Below are 13508 nucleotides of genomic sequence, written 5' to 3' on the forward strand. Positions count from 1 at the left end.
CAAAATTCGCTCCCGAGGTGCAGCCCGGCACAGGGCACGGCCCCGCCTGCCCTGACATACAATCCACAGCTCCGCTGGCTCGCCGCGGGCCCGGCTGGCAGGTCGCTTCCTGCCCCGCAGAGCAGGTGCATACAGGGTAATTTCACATACAAAATGGAAACAATACGGCATGGGATGAAGTGCACCATCGTTGCTAGGTGCTCAATGGCGTGCAGGATTGCCAAGTGTCCCTGGGAGCACGGCAGTTCTACAATGAAGTCCATTGGCATAGTAGACTAAGACTGGTAGAGTGGGCAGCAGCTGGAGGAGATCTAGGGGTTTTGATAGTAGGTTCTTGGCACAGGCACAGAGGTTGCAGGACCTGATATAATCTTTGATGTAATCTCGTAGGCCTGGCCACCAGAGGCTCCTCAAGACCAGATTGGCCTGAATTGGCCAAAACGGCCAGCTAGTGGCGAGTTGTGGCATAGTTTCAACACCTGAAGCCTAGGTTGTCCCTCCGGAACATAAAGAAAAGCCTTGCAATAGATGAGGCCGTTCTGTAGTGGGAATCTGGAGTGGTTGGGTAACCGCGTCGTTCAGGGTCTGGCAGATCTGGGTCACAAGTGGGTTGTTGGGGAGCAGGGAGCAGATGGAGGACATCAGACTGCTGTCAATTGTCCTGTTGACAAAGTTGGGCCCCTTGACCATGGTGGCAGAGGGCTCTTCACCAGGTTTGAGATGTTAGCCTTTGCGGGATAGGGCATCCGCCTTCCCATTTCTTGCCCCGGGATGATAGGTTACAACAAACCTGACGTGAGCAAAGAAGAGGGACCAGCAGATCTGGGGTTCGTTAAGGAGTCTGGCAGTCTGTAGGTATTCCAAGATCCTATGGTCCATCAGGACTTGGACTGGGAATAGGGCTCCTTCTAGGAGGTGGCACCACTTCTCAGAGCCATCTTGATATCCAATAGTTCCTTGTCCCAAATATTGTAATTTTTCTCCACTGGGGACTGCTTCCGAGAATAAAAACCACAGGGGTAGAATTGGTTGCAGGGACCCACATGTTGAAATAATTCTGCACCTATGGCAAAGTTTGAGTCATTGGCCTTGATCATAAATGGTTTAGTGAAATCTGGGTGACTTCAGATAGGTGCCAAGGTGAATGCCCTCTTCAGTCGATCAAAGGCTACTGAACCCCATGGGTTATGGGTGCAACCAGGCTAGAGAATCCTTTAATAAATCACCTGTAAAACTTGGCAAATCCGAGAAATCACTGCCCCCCACCTACATCCTTGGGAGTGGCCTAGTTGAATATTGCCACTGCCTTACGAAGGTCCATGCGAGTTCCTCGGGCGAGGGGATCCCAAGAATTCCACCGTGTCCTTATTGAACGCGCATTTCTCAAGTTTTGAGCAGAGGTGGTTTTGGCGTCGTCACTCCAAGACAGTGCAGACATGATGACCAGAGGTCCTGACTTTCAGAGAAAATGAGGATCTCATCCAGGTAAAGGACAACAAATTGGTCCAGTATGTCCCTAAAGATGTTGCCAGGGCATTGCACAACCCAAATGGCATGACCATGGCCATGTCTGGTATGGAAGGTGGTCTGCCATTCGTCTCCTTCCAGAAGTACCCGTAGTTCAGGTTGTGAGAGGGAGGAAATGTGCCCAGAAGGGGCCGTCATAGCTGCGATGAGGCAGTAGGGTGTTGGCTTTCTTTGACCATGTCGGCATAGTGCTGATATTTAACAGGAATCCCTGGAGCTGTGGAGGAGGTCGTGGAGGTTGCCATGGTCACGTTTGGATCCTCTCGTAGCATCTCTGAACTCTTTGGAGGACTGAGTAAGCTGCAGTGGGCTGCTGGGCCTGGTTTGGCTCTCAGGAAACAGGATTGCTGGTGTGACGAAGTGGGACTGTTCTTAATGTTTCCTCTGAATACTGTGTGGGTGCCTCAGTTTCCCCTATGCATTTCTTAAGTCTCCAGTGCGCATACATGGCCGACACTCTGTATCCTGGCAACAAATGGCCGTGGCCCTGCCCCCCTGCAAGGGGATAGCTAAAGGTGAACAAAGAGATCAGGTGACCTCCTGGCCCGGGAAAGAGACAAAGCCCAGAGAAGGAGGGGCTGGAGGGGGTTTCAGTTTGGAGCTGGCTGGGGACTAGGAGGGAGGGCAGACGGGGGTGTCTGGCTCGCTGGGCCCCAGAATGGACCCGGCTGAGGGGTCCCGTTCTCTGTACCTACAAGCTCTGTTTTAGACCGTGTTCCTGTCATCTAATAAACCTCTGTTTTACTGGCTGGCTGAGAGTCACGTCTGACTGCGAAGTGGGGGTGTGTGCAGGACCCTCTGGCTTCCCCAGGACCCCGCCTGGGCGGACTCGCTGTGGGAAGCGCACGGAGGGGCATATGCTGAATGCTCCCAGGAGAGACCCAGGAGGTGAAGCCGTGTGAGCTTCTTGCCCTGGAGACGGTCTGCTCCGAGGGAGAGGAGGCTCCCCAAAGTCCTGACTGGCTTTGTGGGGAGCAGTTCCAGAGCATTGCCCGGGGACTCCATGACAACTGGCGAGACAGGGAAGGACAGCATATCGTGCCTGACCACCAGCAGATGCGCAGGTTGTAAGCGATGAGCCAGGGGATGCCAGGGACAACTGGTGAATGCAGTTCACGCATGAGCCCAAACAGAATTTCTCGGTGGCCTCAAAGGGTAGTTCCCTCTAAGGGAGCCAGCTGGTGGGTGACTGCGCTCTGGGGGGATATTGTGCCTGGGCAGACTCTGGATCCATGGCACCCGAATCCACCAGCACCTCTAGGTTGGTGTTGGGCATCACAAGGTGCCCAAGCCGGAGAGGGGCTTGGAGAGGTGCTAGACTCTGATTGCCCATCGCTAGCGTTCTGGTGCGGGCTGCTGGAGAAAAGGGGAGGGCGCCAGCCCAGCCTGCACCCCCCAACGGGTCTAGGGCTTTGCTTTCTCTGACCCAGGTGCAGATCACACCTTGGCAGGGCAGCTTGACGCAAAGCATCCTGGTTCCCCACGGTTTGGGCATAGGTCTCATGCTCAGTGTCAATTCTTCTCCACGTCTGAGAGGCCGGGCCGGAGCGGCTCCCCTTGCCTGGGTTCAGCGATGGAGAAGGGCCTGGTCATGGGGGCAGAGCCAGCAGGGCTGGTGGGAGCTGCGAGAACCGTTCTGTTTCTTGGCGGCGTTCCATCCGGCGCTCGTCGATCCAGGTCAGCTGTAATATCCTCACCGGAAACCATCACGCCCTCTGCCCTGCCCTGCCCTGCCCACGGCACTGGAGGGGTTAACCCTTGCAGGGCTGAGTCCAGCGGGTGCAATGGGAGGTGCTCCTGGGGAGCGGGAGGGAAGCGAGGCCCAGACATGGTGCCAGGCCTGGGAACCTGCTGGGGCAGGCAGCGAAGACTCCAGGGTTTAGGCTGCAGCTAGAGGCCAGGGCCACTCCTGCTCTCTGTGCCGCCCTCATGCCAGCTGAGGGAGACCCGCTCGACCTGGCAGGAGTCCAGCCCGGGCTCAGCCAGCACCCGCAAGTGAGGCCGATCCTACCAAAGCCTCAGTGCTGGACTTACTGAAGCCCAGCCCAGCGGGAAACGTGCCTGCCTGAGGCTCAGGCCTGGCTCAACTCAGTGAGCCCATTGGCCGAGGCTCCCCCCGCGCCGGAAAGAGCCAGAGCCCTGGATGGCGTCACGCGTGTGGGCAGGTGGAACTGCCCCCTGCCAGGCCTATCGCTCCCGAGCAAAGCACAGAGACGGGTTGAGCAGAAGCCCAGGGGTCTCCAGCTCTGGGGCCACAGAGAGGCTACGACTGGGCTGGCCTGTGGCAGCGCGCCCCACAGCAGTGCCGGTGCCTCTCGCTCCATCATCCGGGCAGCAGACTCCAGCACCGTCACCGGTGTGGTGCTCTGCTCTCTCCAATGTTGTAACAGTCGGCTGCGTGCATGTGTGTTCTCCCCGTGTGCTGCCCCGGCTCTGCAGATCACTGGCACAGCAGACCTGAGAGAACCCAAACTGTACTGTGTGCAGTTCTGGTCTCCTATGTTTAAAAAGGATGAACTCAAACTGGAACGGGTACAGAGAAGGGCCACTAGGATGATCCGAGGAATGGAAAACCTTTCCTATGAAAGGAGACTCGAGGAGCTCGGTTTGTTTAGCCTAACCAAAAGAAGGCTGAGGGGGGATATGATTGCTCTCTTTAAATATATCAAAGGGATTAATACCAAGGAGGGAGAGGAATTATTTCAGCTTAGTAGTAATGTGGATACGAGAACGAATGGATATAAACTGGCCGTGGGGAAGTTTAGGCTTGAAATTAGACGAAGGTTTCTAACCGTCAGAGGGGTAAAATTTTGGAACAGCCTTCCGAGGGAAACGGTGGGGGCGAAGGACCTCTCTGGCTTCAAGATTAGGCTTGATAAGTTTATGGAGGGAATGGTTTGATGGGATAATGTGATTTTAGTCAAATAGGCATTAACGGGCCATCGCGGGTAAAATGAGAGTCCGGCTGTAGAATCTTGCCTGTATGCTCGGGGTTCTGCTGATCGCCATATTTGGGGTCGGGAAGGAATTTTCCTCCAGGGTAGATTGGCAGAGGCCCTGGAGGTTTTTCGCCTTCCTCCGCAGCATAGGGCAGGGGTCGCAGGCTGGAAGATTCTGTTGTGGGTGAGTCAGCTTTTGTGGCCTGCATCATGCGGGAGGTCAGACTAGATGACCATATTGGTCCCTTCTGACCTTAAAGTCTATGAGTCTATGAGTCTATGAGACCACAGACTCCGATAAGGTACGAAGGCACCGGCCAGGTTTATTGTCAAACAAAGCACAGTAATAGTTTCCCGTAGACTCTACAGGACATACTACGAATATGTGGCCCCCCGACAATGGACCGGCTCAGTCAGTGATGGGACTCTCCACTACCCCCCAGGCCAGACAAAGACATCTCCTCAGGTAAATTCTTATACACAGGTACAAACAAATTACACATCACTCCTGACGTATCGAGGTGCAACCCCTCTGCGTGTTGGGGTGCTGCCTCTCCCCTGGTACATGTGGGTTTGAACAAGTCTGTCCATCAGATTATCCTTTTGACCCTGTCTTTTAGGATGGTTCAGCCTGTTCCTCATTATCTCTGTGGAATGTGTTCGTACCGGACTGTTCTGGTGCCATCCTGGTCCATGTTTATCCTATTAGTGCTTGATACCCTTTAGATATGTGTATACGTCCAATTAGCAGCCTTCTTCTTGCCAGCTTCTGTGAGCAGGGCCTGCCTCTGGCTCACAGCTTAACTTTGCTTTGTGTTAGCAAAGTCTTGACCATTACTTTAGTTCAGGCCTCATACCGGGCCTCTGATACCAAGGGTTTATGTTTCATGGCCTCATCTTACCACACCCTGTGATGGGGCGAATGCCGCCCTTCCCTGGAGAGAACCCGAACTGCTGCATCGGCTCCTCGCTGCTGGAGGCGGAGGGCAAATGCTGCTCTCGCTCCCCCCATGCAGCTCCCTTAACGCCCCTCCTCCATGGCGGGGATGCACCCCGAGAGCAGCAGGGGCCCCGTGGGGCTGACAGAGCAGGGAGATTCAGCTCCAGTATGTGTGGAGGGGAGTTCCCATGGCCCCAGCCACCACAGGCCCTGGCTCGGGCCCCCAACTGCACCTCCAGCCCCATGAGTCCCAAACCCTCTGCAAACGCCCAGGAATGACCCCTGCAAGTGGGGCAGAGAGGGGCAGGGACTCAGGGAACGTCATACAGCGAGGTAGGGCCCAGCTGACTGGAACCTAGGAGTCTTGGCCCATTAGAGCATGCTCCCCGCATTAGGAGGACAGGATGGGGGAGGGGGCCGGAGCCCACACTGCATCGGGGCAGAGCCGTGGGGCGGCTCATCCCACGCCCCGGCCCGGGCCCTCACGCCATCTCCTGCGCCAGGCGATAGTCGTACAGGCTGCCACGCTCCGGGAAGCTCCTGGCGTCAGACGGCTGGTGCCGCTCCATGGAGTCCCCGGTGTCAGCAGCCGACCCAAAGCCACCCCCGCCAGGGGTCTGCAAGCGGAAGACGTCCTGTGGGGAGGGGAGGGAGGGGAGATGGTGAGAGGAGAAGGGGGCTGTCCCCGGACCCTGCCCAGACAGGAGCCGCCAGAGAGGGGAATCAGACCAGGTCAACCCAAGGAAAGGTGTGGCTGGTACAGCCAGACCGCAGCACAGCCGTGCCAGCCCCACTCCCCACCGGGAGAGCCGTGTCAACCAGCCGCCCCCTCTCCCCCAGGACAGCCGTGCCAGCCCCACCCCCCACCGGGAGAGCCGTGTCAACCAGCCGCCCCCCTCCCCCAGGACAGCCGTGCCAGCCCCACCCCCCACCGGGAGAGCCATGTCAACCAGCCGCCCCCCTCCCCCAGGACAGCCGTGCCAGCCCTCCCCCCACCAGGAGAGCTGTGTCAACCAGCCACCCCCTCTCCCCCAGGACAGCCGTGCCAGCCCCACCCCGGCCCCACCGGGAGAGCCGTGTCAACCAGCCGCCCCCCTCCTCCAGGACAGCCGTGCCAGCCCCACCCCCCACCGGGAGAGCCGTGTCAACCAGCCGCCCCCCTCCCCCAGCCAGGGGGTGCTGGACTCTTACCCCGGGGAGCACTCGCACTGACGTCTTCCCCCCCAGGTTGATGGTTCGTCCGTCTCTGCGGATCAGCAAGTTCAGCCCGGGGGAGCCAGAGTCCCCCCCTGCCCAGGAGAGAAAGGAGGGGTCAGAGGGAGGGTCAAATGGGGGGGCAGATGGGGATACCACGAGGGGGTGGGGGTAAGATCTAGGGTTGCCAACTGTCTCATTGCAGATAATGGAACACCCTTGTCCCGCCCCCTGCTCCACCCCTTCTCCAAGGCCCCCCCCCGCTCACTCAATGCCCCCTCCCTCTGTCGCTTGCTCTCCCCACCCTCACTCACTCTCTCATTTTCACCGGGCTGGGGCAGGGGATTGGGGTGTGGGAGGGGGTGCAGGCTCCGGGTGGGGCCGGGGATGAGGGGTTTGGGGTGTAGGAGGGGGCTCCACACTGGGCCTGAGGGATCTGGAGGGTGGGATGGGGCTCTGGGCTGGTGCAGGGGATTGGGGTGTGCGAAGGGTGAGGGCTCCAGGGTGGGGCCGGGGATAAGGGCTTTGGGGTGCAGAAGAGGGCTCTGGTCTGGGGCCGAGGGGTTTGGTGTGTGGGAGGGAGCTCAGGGCTGGGACAAGGGGTGCAGGCTCCAGGTGATGCTGATGTCAGGCAACCCTGGCATTCCCCAGGGCCGGAGGAAGTCTGCGTGGCGCCCGGATGTCCCTCCGGCTCCTAGGTCGAAAACCAGATGCCTGGCAACCCTAGTTAGACGGGGGGTCAGAGGGAGGGTCAGATGGGGATACCACGAGGAGCTGGGCAGTGAGATGAAGTGAGATGACAGGGAGTGAAGGGGTGGGGAGGGGATGGGGGCCAGGTGGGGGGCTGGGACACAGGGCCGGACCATGGCAGGGGCTCACCGTGCAGGCCGTAGGGGCGGAAGGCCCGGCGCTCGCTCAGCACCGACAGCACCACCTCCTCGCGGAAGAGCAGCTCGCGGATCACCCCGTCCCCGCCCCGGAACCGCCCGCTGCCCCCGCTGCCCCGGCACAGCTCGAAGCAGCGCAGGGTCACTGGGTACCTGGGGGGGAGGGAGCGTCACTGGGGAGGTGGGCGACCCCCTCCCACTGGCAGCACCCTCCACCCTGTCCCGCTGCACACACAGCCACTGCCCGAGCAGAGAGCAGGGAGATCCTGGGACCCACAGCCGGCTCAGCCCCCCCAGCCAGAGGTTACAGGGGCCGAGGACACTAAACCCCGAGAGCCCATCAGCTCGGTGGGGGCCCCTAAAGAGCTGGGGTTACCCCAAAGGTCTTGGGAGTCCTGGCTGTTGCCACTCCCACTCCATCCAGCCCCCTCCCCAGGCCCTTCTCCCAGACTCCCTGCCCCGTGTCCCCCCAGGAGGTGTGGCCCTAGCCGAGAGCCCCGCAAAGACGGGGTGCTCCCCATGGGGCCCCAGACCCACACCCACCGTTTCTCCAGGATCTCGGGGTCAGTGATGCGGGTGTTGGTCATGTGGGTGTGTACCCCGCTGCGCCCATGCCAGTGGGGCCCGGCCCCCGCGCCGCCCGCCACCGTCTCATAGTAGCCCATGTGCTCGTTCCCAAACGTGACGTTGTTCATGCAGCCCTGGAGCGAGGGGATGAGAGATGGAGGGAGAGCCGGGCCCAGGCACCCCGACGGGAGAGCCGGCCCCAGGCCCCCGATGGGAGAGCCGGTCCCGGGGTCCTTGACGGGAGAGCTGGCCCCAGACCCCCTGATGGGCGAGCCGGCCCCGGGGTCCCCAACGGGAGAGCCGGCCCCAGACCCCCGACGGGAGAGCCGGCCCCAGACCCCCCGACGGGAGAGCCGGCCCCGGGGACCCGATGGGAGAGCTGGCCCCAGACCCCGCAACGGGAGAGCCGGCCCCAGACCCCCGACGGGAGAGCCGGCCCCAGACCCCCTGACGAGACAGCCGGCCCCAGGCCCCGCGACGAGACAGCCGGCCCCAGGCCCCAGACGGGAGAGCCGGCCCCAGGCCCCCGACGGGAGAGCCGGCCCCAGGCCCCCGACGGGAGACCAAACCCACCCGGTGCCAGCCAGTCCCCTGCCGTGGGGTCCCAGTCCAGAGGAGAGGCAGTCCCAGCCCTGTGCCAGGCCCTGGCCCAGCCCCAGCCAGGGCAGTTGGAGGTGGCACAGCCCCACCCCAAGGGATCCCCAGCCCCAGCCTGCGGGAAGCCTCCAGCTGCCTGGGCCCGTTCAGCAGGCAACTCCCCTGGGCTGGGCGCAGCCTCCAAGCCGCCCATGCCCTTCGCCCGCAGGCTGGAGCAATCGCCAGGCCCCATGTGCCCCTGTCCTAGCCCCAGCCAAGGAGAACCCCAGGGCCCAGCTCCACAGCCGCCCCTCCCCAGCCCCACACAGGGCGTGCCGCCCCCACTCCCCCCGCGCTCACCTGGGAGGCAGCGCAGGCCCCGAAGGCCCTGAAGATCACGTCCACCACCCTCTGTGAGGTCAGCACATTGCCTCCCACCACGGCAGCCTCCGGGGACGGGTCCAGGATGGAGCCCTTGGGAATGAGAACCTGCACCGGGGCCAGGCAGCCCTGCCGTGGGGGAGAGGGCATTAGGCAGCCCCGAGCACCCTCGCCCCTCTGGCCTCCGCCGAGCCAGGGCTGAACCCACGGCTCCAGGCCAGTGCGTAGCCATAGGGGGCATACAGCTGCCAGCGCGCCCTGTGCCAGCCCCAAACCTGGTGCCACCCAGAGACCTCAGCTACCAGCGCCCGTGCCACCCAGAAACCTCAGCTCCCAGCGCCCTGTGCCAGCCCCGGTGCCACCCAGGGACCTCAGCTCCCAGCGCCCTGTGCCAGCCCCAGCCCCGGTGCCACCCAGAGACCTCAGCCCCCAGCGCCCTGTGCCAGCCCCAGCCCCGGTGCCACCCAGAGACCTCAGCTCCCAGCGCCCTGTGCCAGCCCCGGTGCCACCCAGGGACCTCAGCTCCCAGCGCCCTGTGCCAGCCCCAGCCCCGGTGCCACCCAGAGACCTCAGCCCCCAGCGCCCTGTGCCAGCCCCAGCCCCGGTGCCACCCAGAGACCTCAGCTCCCAGCGCCCTGTGCCAGCCCCGGTGCCACCCAGAGACCTCAGCTCCCAGCGCCCTGTGCCAGCCCCGGTGCCACCCAGACACCTCAGCCCCCAGCGCCCTGTGGCAGCCCCAGCCCCACCCAGAGACCTCAGCCCCCAGCGCCCTGTGCCAGCCCCAGCCCCAGCCCCACCCAGAGACCTCAGCTCCAGTGCCCTGTGCCAGCCCCGGTGCCACCCAGAGACCTCAGCTCCCAGCACCCTGTGCCAGCCCCAGCCCCACCCAGAGACCTCAGCCCCGGTGCCACCCAGAGACCTCAGCTCCCAGCACCCTGTGCCAGCCCCGGTGCCACCCAGAGACCTCAGCTTCCAGCACCCTGCCCCAGCCCCGGCCCCACCCAGAGACCGCAGCTCCCAGCCCTGCTGTACCCCGGCCTGCAGCACCCCATCTCGGCTCAAGGAGGAGCCGTGCATGCGGGGACCTGGGGACAGCTGCGCTCTGCTGCGTGTCACGCCCTTGGGATCCCTGGCATGGGGGCACAGTCTGGGGGGAGATGCCCTGGCTCCCCCCTGCTCCTGTGTAAAGGGGCTCAGGCACATGCCCCCTAACACCCTCCATTCTGCTCTGCAGACCCCTCTTCCCCCTGGCCTGGGGCCTCACCCCTGAGACCAGCCAGGGGACAGTGACTGGCTGCTGCGTGCTAGGAGTTTGCTGGGTCTCAGCTCAGTCTGTAGTGGGCAGGTCCCCCCCCAACACTAACTGTCCAGTTGCTGGCACGGACCGAAGGGGGAGCAGGCTGGGGGGAGCCGAACCCCCTGTCACGGACTCACAGGTCGTGCCCACTCTTGGCCCCGTGCGGTCCGTGGGGGGTGCCCCTTTCAGTGCGACAGCCCTTCTCGGGGGTCCACTCTCTCTCGGGGTCAGGCCCCTCCACCTCCTGGAGCCGCACCTCTCTGAGCCTTAGCACACCTGTCTCTGCCGTGGGCCCCCTCAGGGAGTCCACTCGCTCTGGACCCCCGGGGCCTCCACCCCCGAAGGGGTTGATGCAACCCTGTTCTCTAGACCGGAGTGACTCCCAGACAGCGTAAAACAGGAAGATTTATTGAGAGTTGAACCCAGCACAGGAAACTCTCAGGGCCTCAGGCCTGGCCTCCCTCAGCCCAGCACATCCCAGTCCCACCCCCTCCGCATGCAAACCATTGAAACCCCACTGAAAACAAGAAAACAAACAAGAAAACCCCCCACTTCCTCACACACACACACACACACACACACACCCCCGGCGCCCCAGGGCAGGGCCCCACCTGGTTGAGCGGGATGTCCTGGCCCACCATGCAGCGCAGGCAGTAGATCAGTGCCGAGAGGGTGATGGCGCGGGGCGCGTTGCAGTTCCCATGCACCTCGGGGCCAGAGCCGGAGAAATCAAACACTGCGCTGCCCTGCGGAGAGCTGGGCTCAGAACGGGGCTCTGCCCCCGCCCCCGATAGGGGAGAGCCCAGCCACCTGGCCCCCCCTCACCCCAGCCTGGGTCAGCCCAGCACCCACCTCCCCCCAGATAGGGGTCAGCCGAGCCACCTGGCCCCCCTTCATTCCAACCCTTCCCCCCCAGACTAGGGGTCACCCCAGCAGCCTGGCCCCCCTTCACCCCACCCCCCCTCTCCCCCCAGCCTGGGTCAGCCCAGCACCCACCTCCCCCATCAGAGTTGCCCCGATATCCTAGCTCCTCCCTCCTCCCCCACAGATTCACCCCCCCGAGTCACCCCCAGCCCTCTCCCTGCTCACTCATCAGATGGGAGGTTACCTCTGCCCCTGGGTCCCCCACCTTTGGGTTAACTCTCCTCCTGCCAGCTGGCTCCCCCCAACTCTCTCATCCTCCTGCTACTGCCCCAGTTCCTCCCCCTGCAGATCCCCCTCCCCGCAAGAGCTCCTGACATCAGCCCCGACCCCCAGCAGAGGGGCCTGGCTCACCTCCTGTGGGTCCACCTCCACCTTCAGCCGGATGGGGGAGCCGTCGTCCATGTGGTCCTGCGCCTGCACTGCCAGGGGGCGCGTCGCTCCCCCCAAGCGAGTGGCGAAGTCCTTCAGCATGTCCCGCACCACCACCTCCGCGTTGGCCTGTGGGGCAGAGCGGGGCAGTGAGGGGGGCCGGGGGCTACGCCAGGGCCGGGGCACGGCTGGGAACGGGATGTGGGGGGCAGGGGAGCCCAGGGGTCCCCCTGCTTTGCACACAGATCAGGGCACACCAGCCCCAGGAACCCAGACCAGGCCCCTCTCCTGCAGCCCCCCCTTACCTGGATGTGTGCCATGTAGGCCTGCACCACCTCCAGCCCGTACAGGCCAATCAGCTCGCTCACCAGCTGGATCCCCTTCTGATTGGCCGCCACCTGTGCCTGTAGGTCCGACAGGTTGTCCTGGAGTTTGCGGGTGCCGCTGCTGCCTGGGATGCGGCTTGGAGCCATCAGGGCCTCGGTCACAGCTGCTGAGAGGAAGGGCAGGTGTGAGCGGGCCCCTGGAGACAGGTGCCAGCATGCACCATGGGCTGCACTGCACGCTGGGATATTCACTCCCCACGCAGCACACTGGTTCCCAGGGTCTCGACTGGGCAGGACGGTGCTATCGGGGGACGAGATCTACCCAATCCCCAGCCTGGGCCTTGGGGAGGCAAACACCCAATGAACAAATCCTGCACCCCCCACAGGGCTCGGAGACCAAGCCCACCCACCCTGCTGGCACGGAAGGGGAGCTTATGCCAGGGTCAGGAAGACAGCTCCCCCGCGGCCAGAGCGCAGGGATCCCTTCGGGGGTCTCCCATCCGCATGCAAATCCAGCCCAAGGCTGCTTAGCTGCTCCCCCCAGCTCATACATGGAGCCCCCATCCTGCCCCCAGCAGACTCACCCTCCTCCTGGAAGACTCCGTCCTTCACCAGCTTAAAGGAGACGAAGACAGCGCCTTCCTCCTGCAGCACCTTGGAGTGCGGGGGCATGGAGCCGGGCGTGATGCCGCCAACGTCCGCGTGGTGCCCACGGCTGGCGACGAAGAACACGGGCCTTGGCACCCCTGGCCAGAACACCTGGGAGGGGAGAGCAGCTGGAATCAGGGCCAGGGGCCAGGGACCCACATGCCCTGCAGGGGCTCAGGGCGGGGCACAGCAAGGTGTGGGGCAACCCCCATCCGCTACCCCTGCCTTTGGGCCACCCGCTGCCCTGAGTCACCAGCCTGCCAGCCCCGCTTGGCCCCTGGCCTCTCTGTTGAGGCCACAGTGCCCTGGGGGCTGGCACCTCTGGGGTGGGGACAGCTGCCTGCTCAGGAATGGGCTGAGACCCATAAACTCATGTCACTCGTGGGCCCCAGGGCTGCCCCCAGACAGAGAACGGCTCCTGGCTGGATCTGACATGGGGAGCTGCAGCCCAGCGGCACCAGCTGCCCCTTGCCCGGGCCCTGCCGGTGGTACTCACAGGTGTGATGACAGTCAGGTCTGGGAGGTGGCTGCCCCCTGCACATGGGTGGTTGCTGAGGATCACGTCGCCCTCGTTCAGGTCAGCCCCGAGGTTCCGGATCTGAAACGGCACCGAGAGCGGCGCTCAGGGGCCGCCCAGGGGGAGCCGCAGGCCCAGCCCACGAAACGCAGAGCAAGGGTACAAGGGATGCCAAGGAGGTGTGCGCTGGGGTTACGCCTACCTGGAACTGGACGGCCTCCTGCATGGCACCCAGGTGCACGGGGATGTGGGGAGCGTTGGACACCAGCCCCCCGTCCGGCCCGAAGAGGGCACACGAGAAGTCCAGCCGCTCCTTGATGTTGGTGGAGATGGCCATTCTCTGCAGGCTCCGGCCCATCTGCTCTGCAGGGCGAGATGAAGCGACTGCTACCGACGCCAAGGAGGGAGCTGTTCCA

General features: G+C 63.2%; 1 protein-coding gene across 1 annotated transcript in view; it reads right to left on the bottom strand.

Moving 5' to 3' along the window:
• Positions 1 to 5888: 5888 nt before the first annotated feature.
• OPLAH (5-oxoprolinase, ATP-hydrolysing) overlaps positions 5889 to 13508 on the bottom strand; it is a 36998-nt gene continuing 29378 nt past the window's right edge. The window contains exons 16-26 of the mRNA XM_065399401.1: positions 13295 to 13455; positions 13072 to 13173; positions 12512 to 12686; positions 11907 to 12091; positions 11584 to 11730; positions 10920 to 11054; positions 8991 to 9140; positions 8031 to 8188; positions 7480 to 7640; positions 6598 to 6695; positions 5889 to 6041 (exon numbers count right to left, since the gene is read on the bottom strand). Of these exons, the coding sequence (XP_065255473.1) occupies positions 5889 to 6041; positions 6598 to 6695; positions 7480 to 7640; positions 8031 to 8188; positions 8991 to 9140; positions 10920 to 11054; positions 11584 to 11730; positions 11907 to 12091; positions 12512 to 12686; positions 13072 to 13173; positions 13295 to 13455 (1625 nt within the window). The remainder of the gene's footprint in view (positions 6042 to 6597; positions 6696 to 7479; positions 7641 to 8030; positions 8189 to 8990; positions 9141 to 10919; positions 11055 to 11583; positions 11731 to 11906; positions 12092 to 12511; positions 12687 to 13071; positions 13174 to 13294; positions 13456 to 13508) is intronic.

This window comes from Emys orbicularis, chromosome 2 (genome assembly GCF_028017835.1).
Source record: "Emys orbicularis isolate rEmyOrb1 chromosome 2, rEmyOrb1.hap1, whole genome shotgun sequence".
NCBI lineage: Eukaryota > Metazoa > Chordata > Testudines > Emydidae > Emys > Emys orbicularis.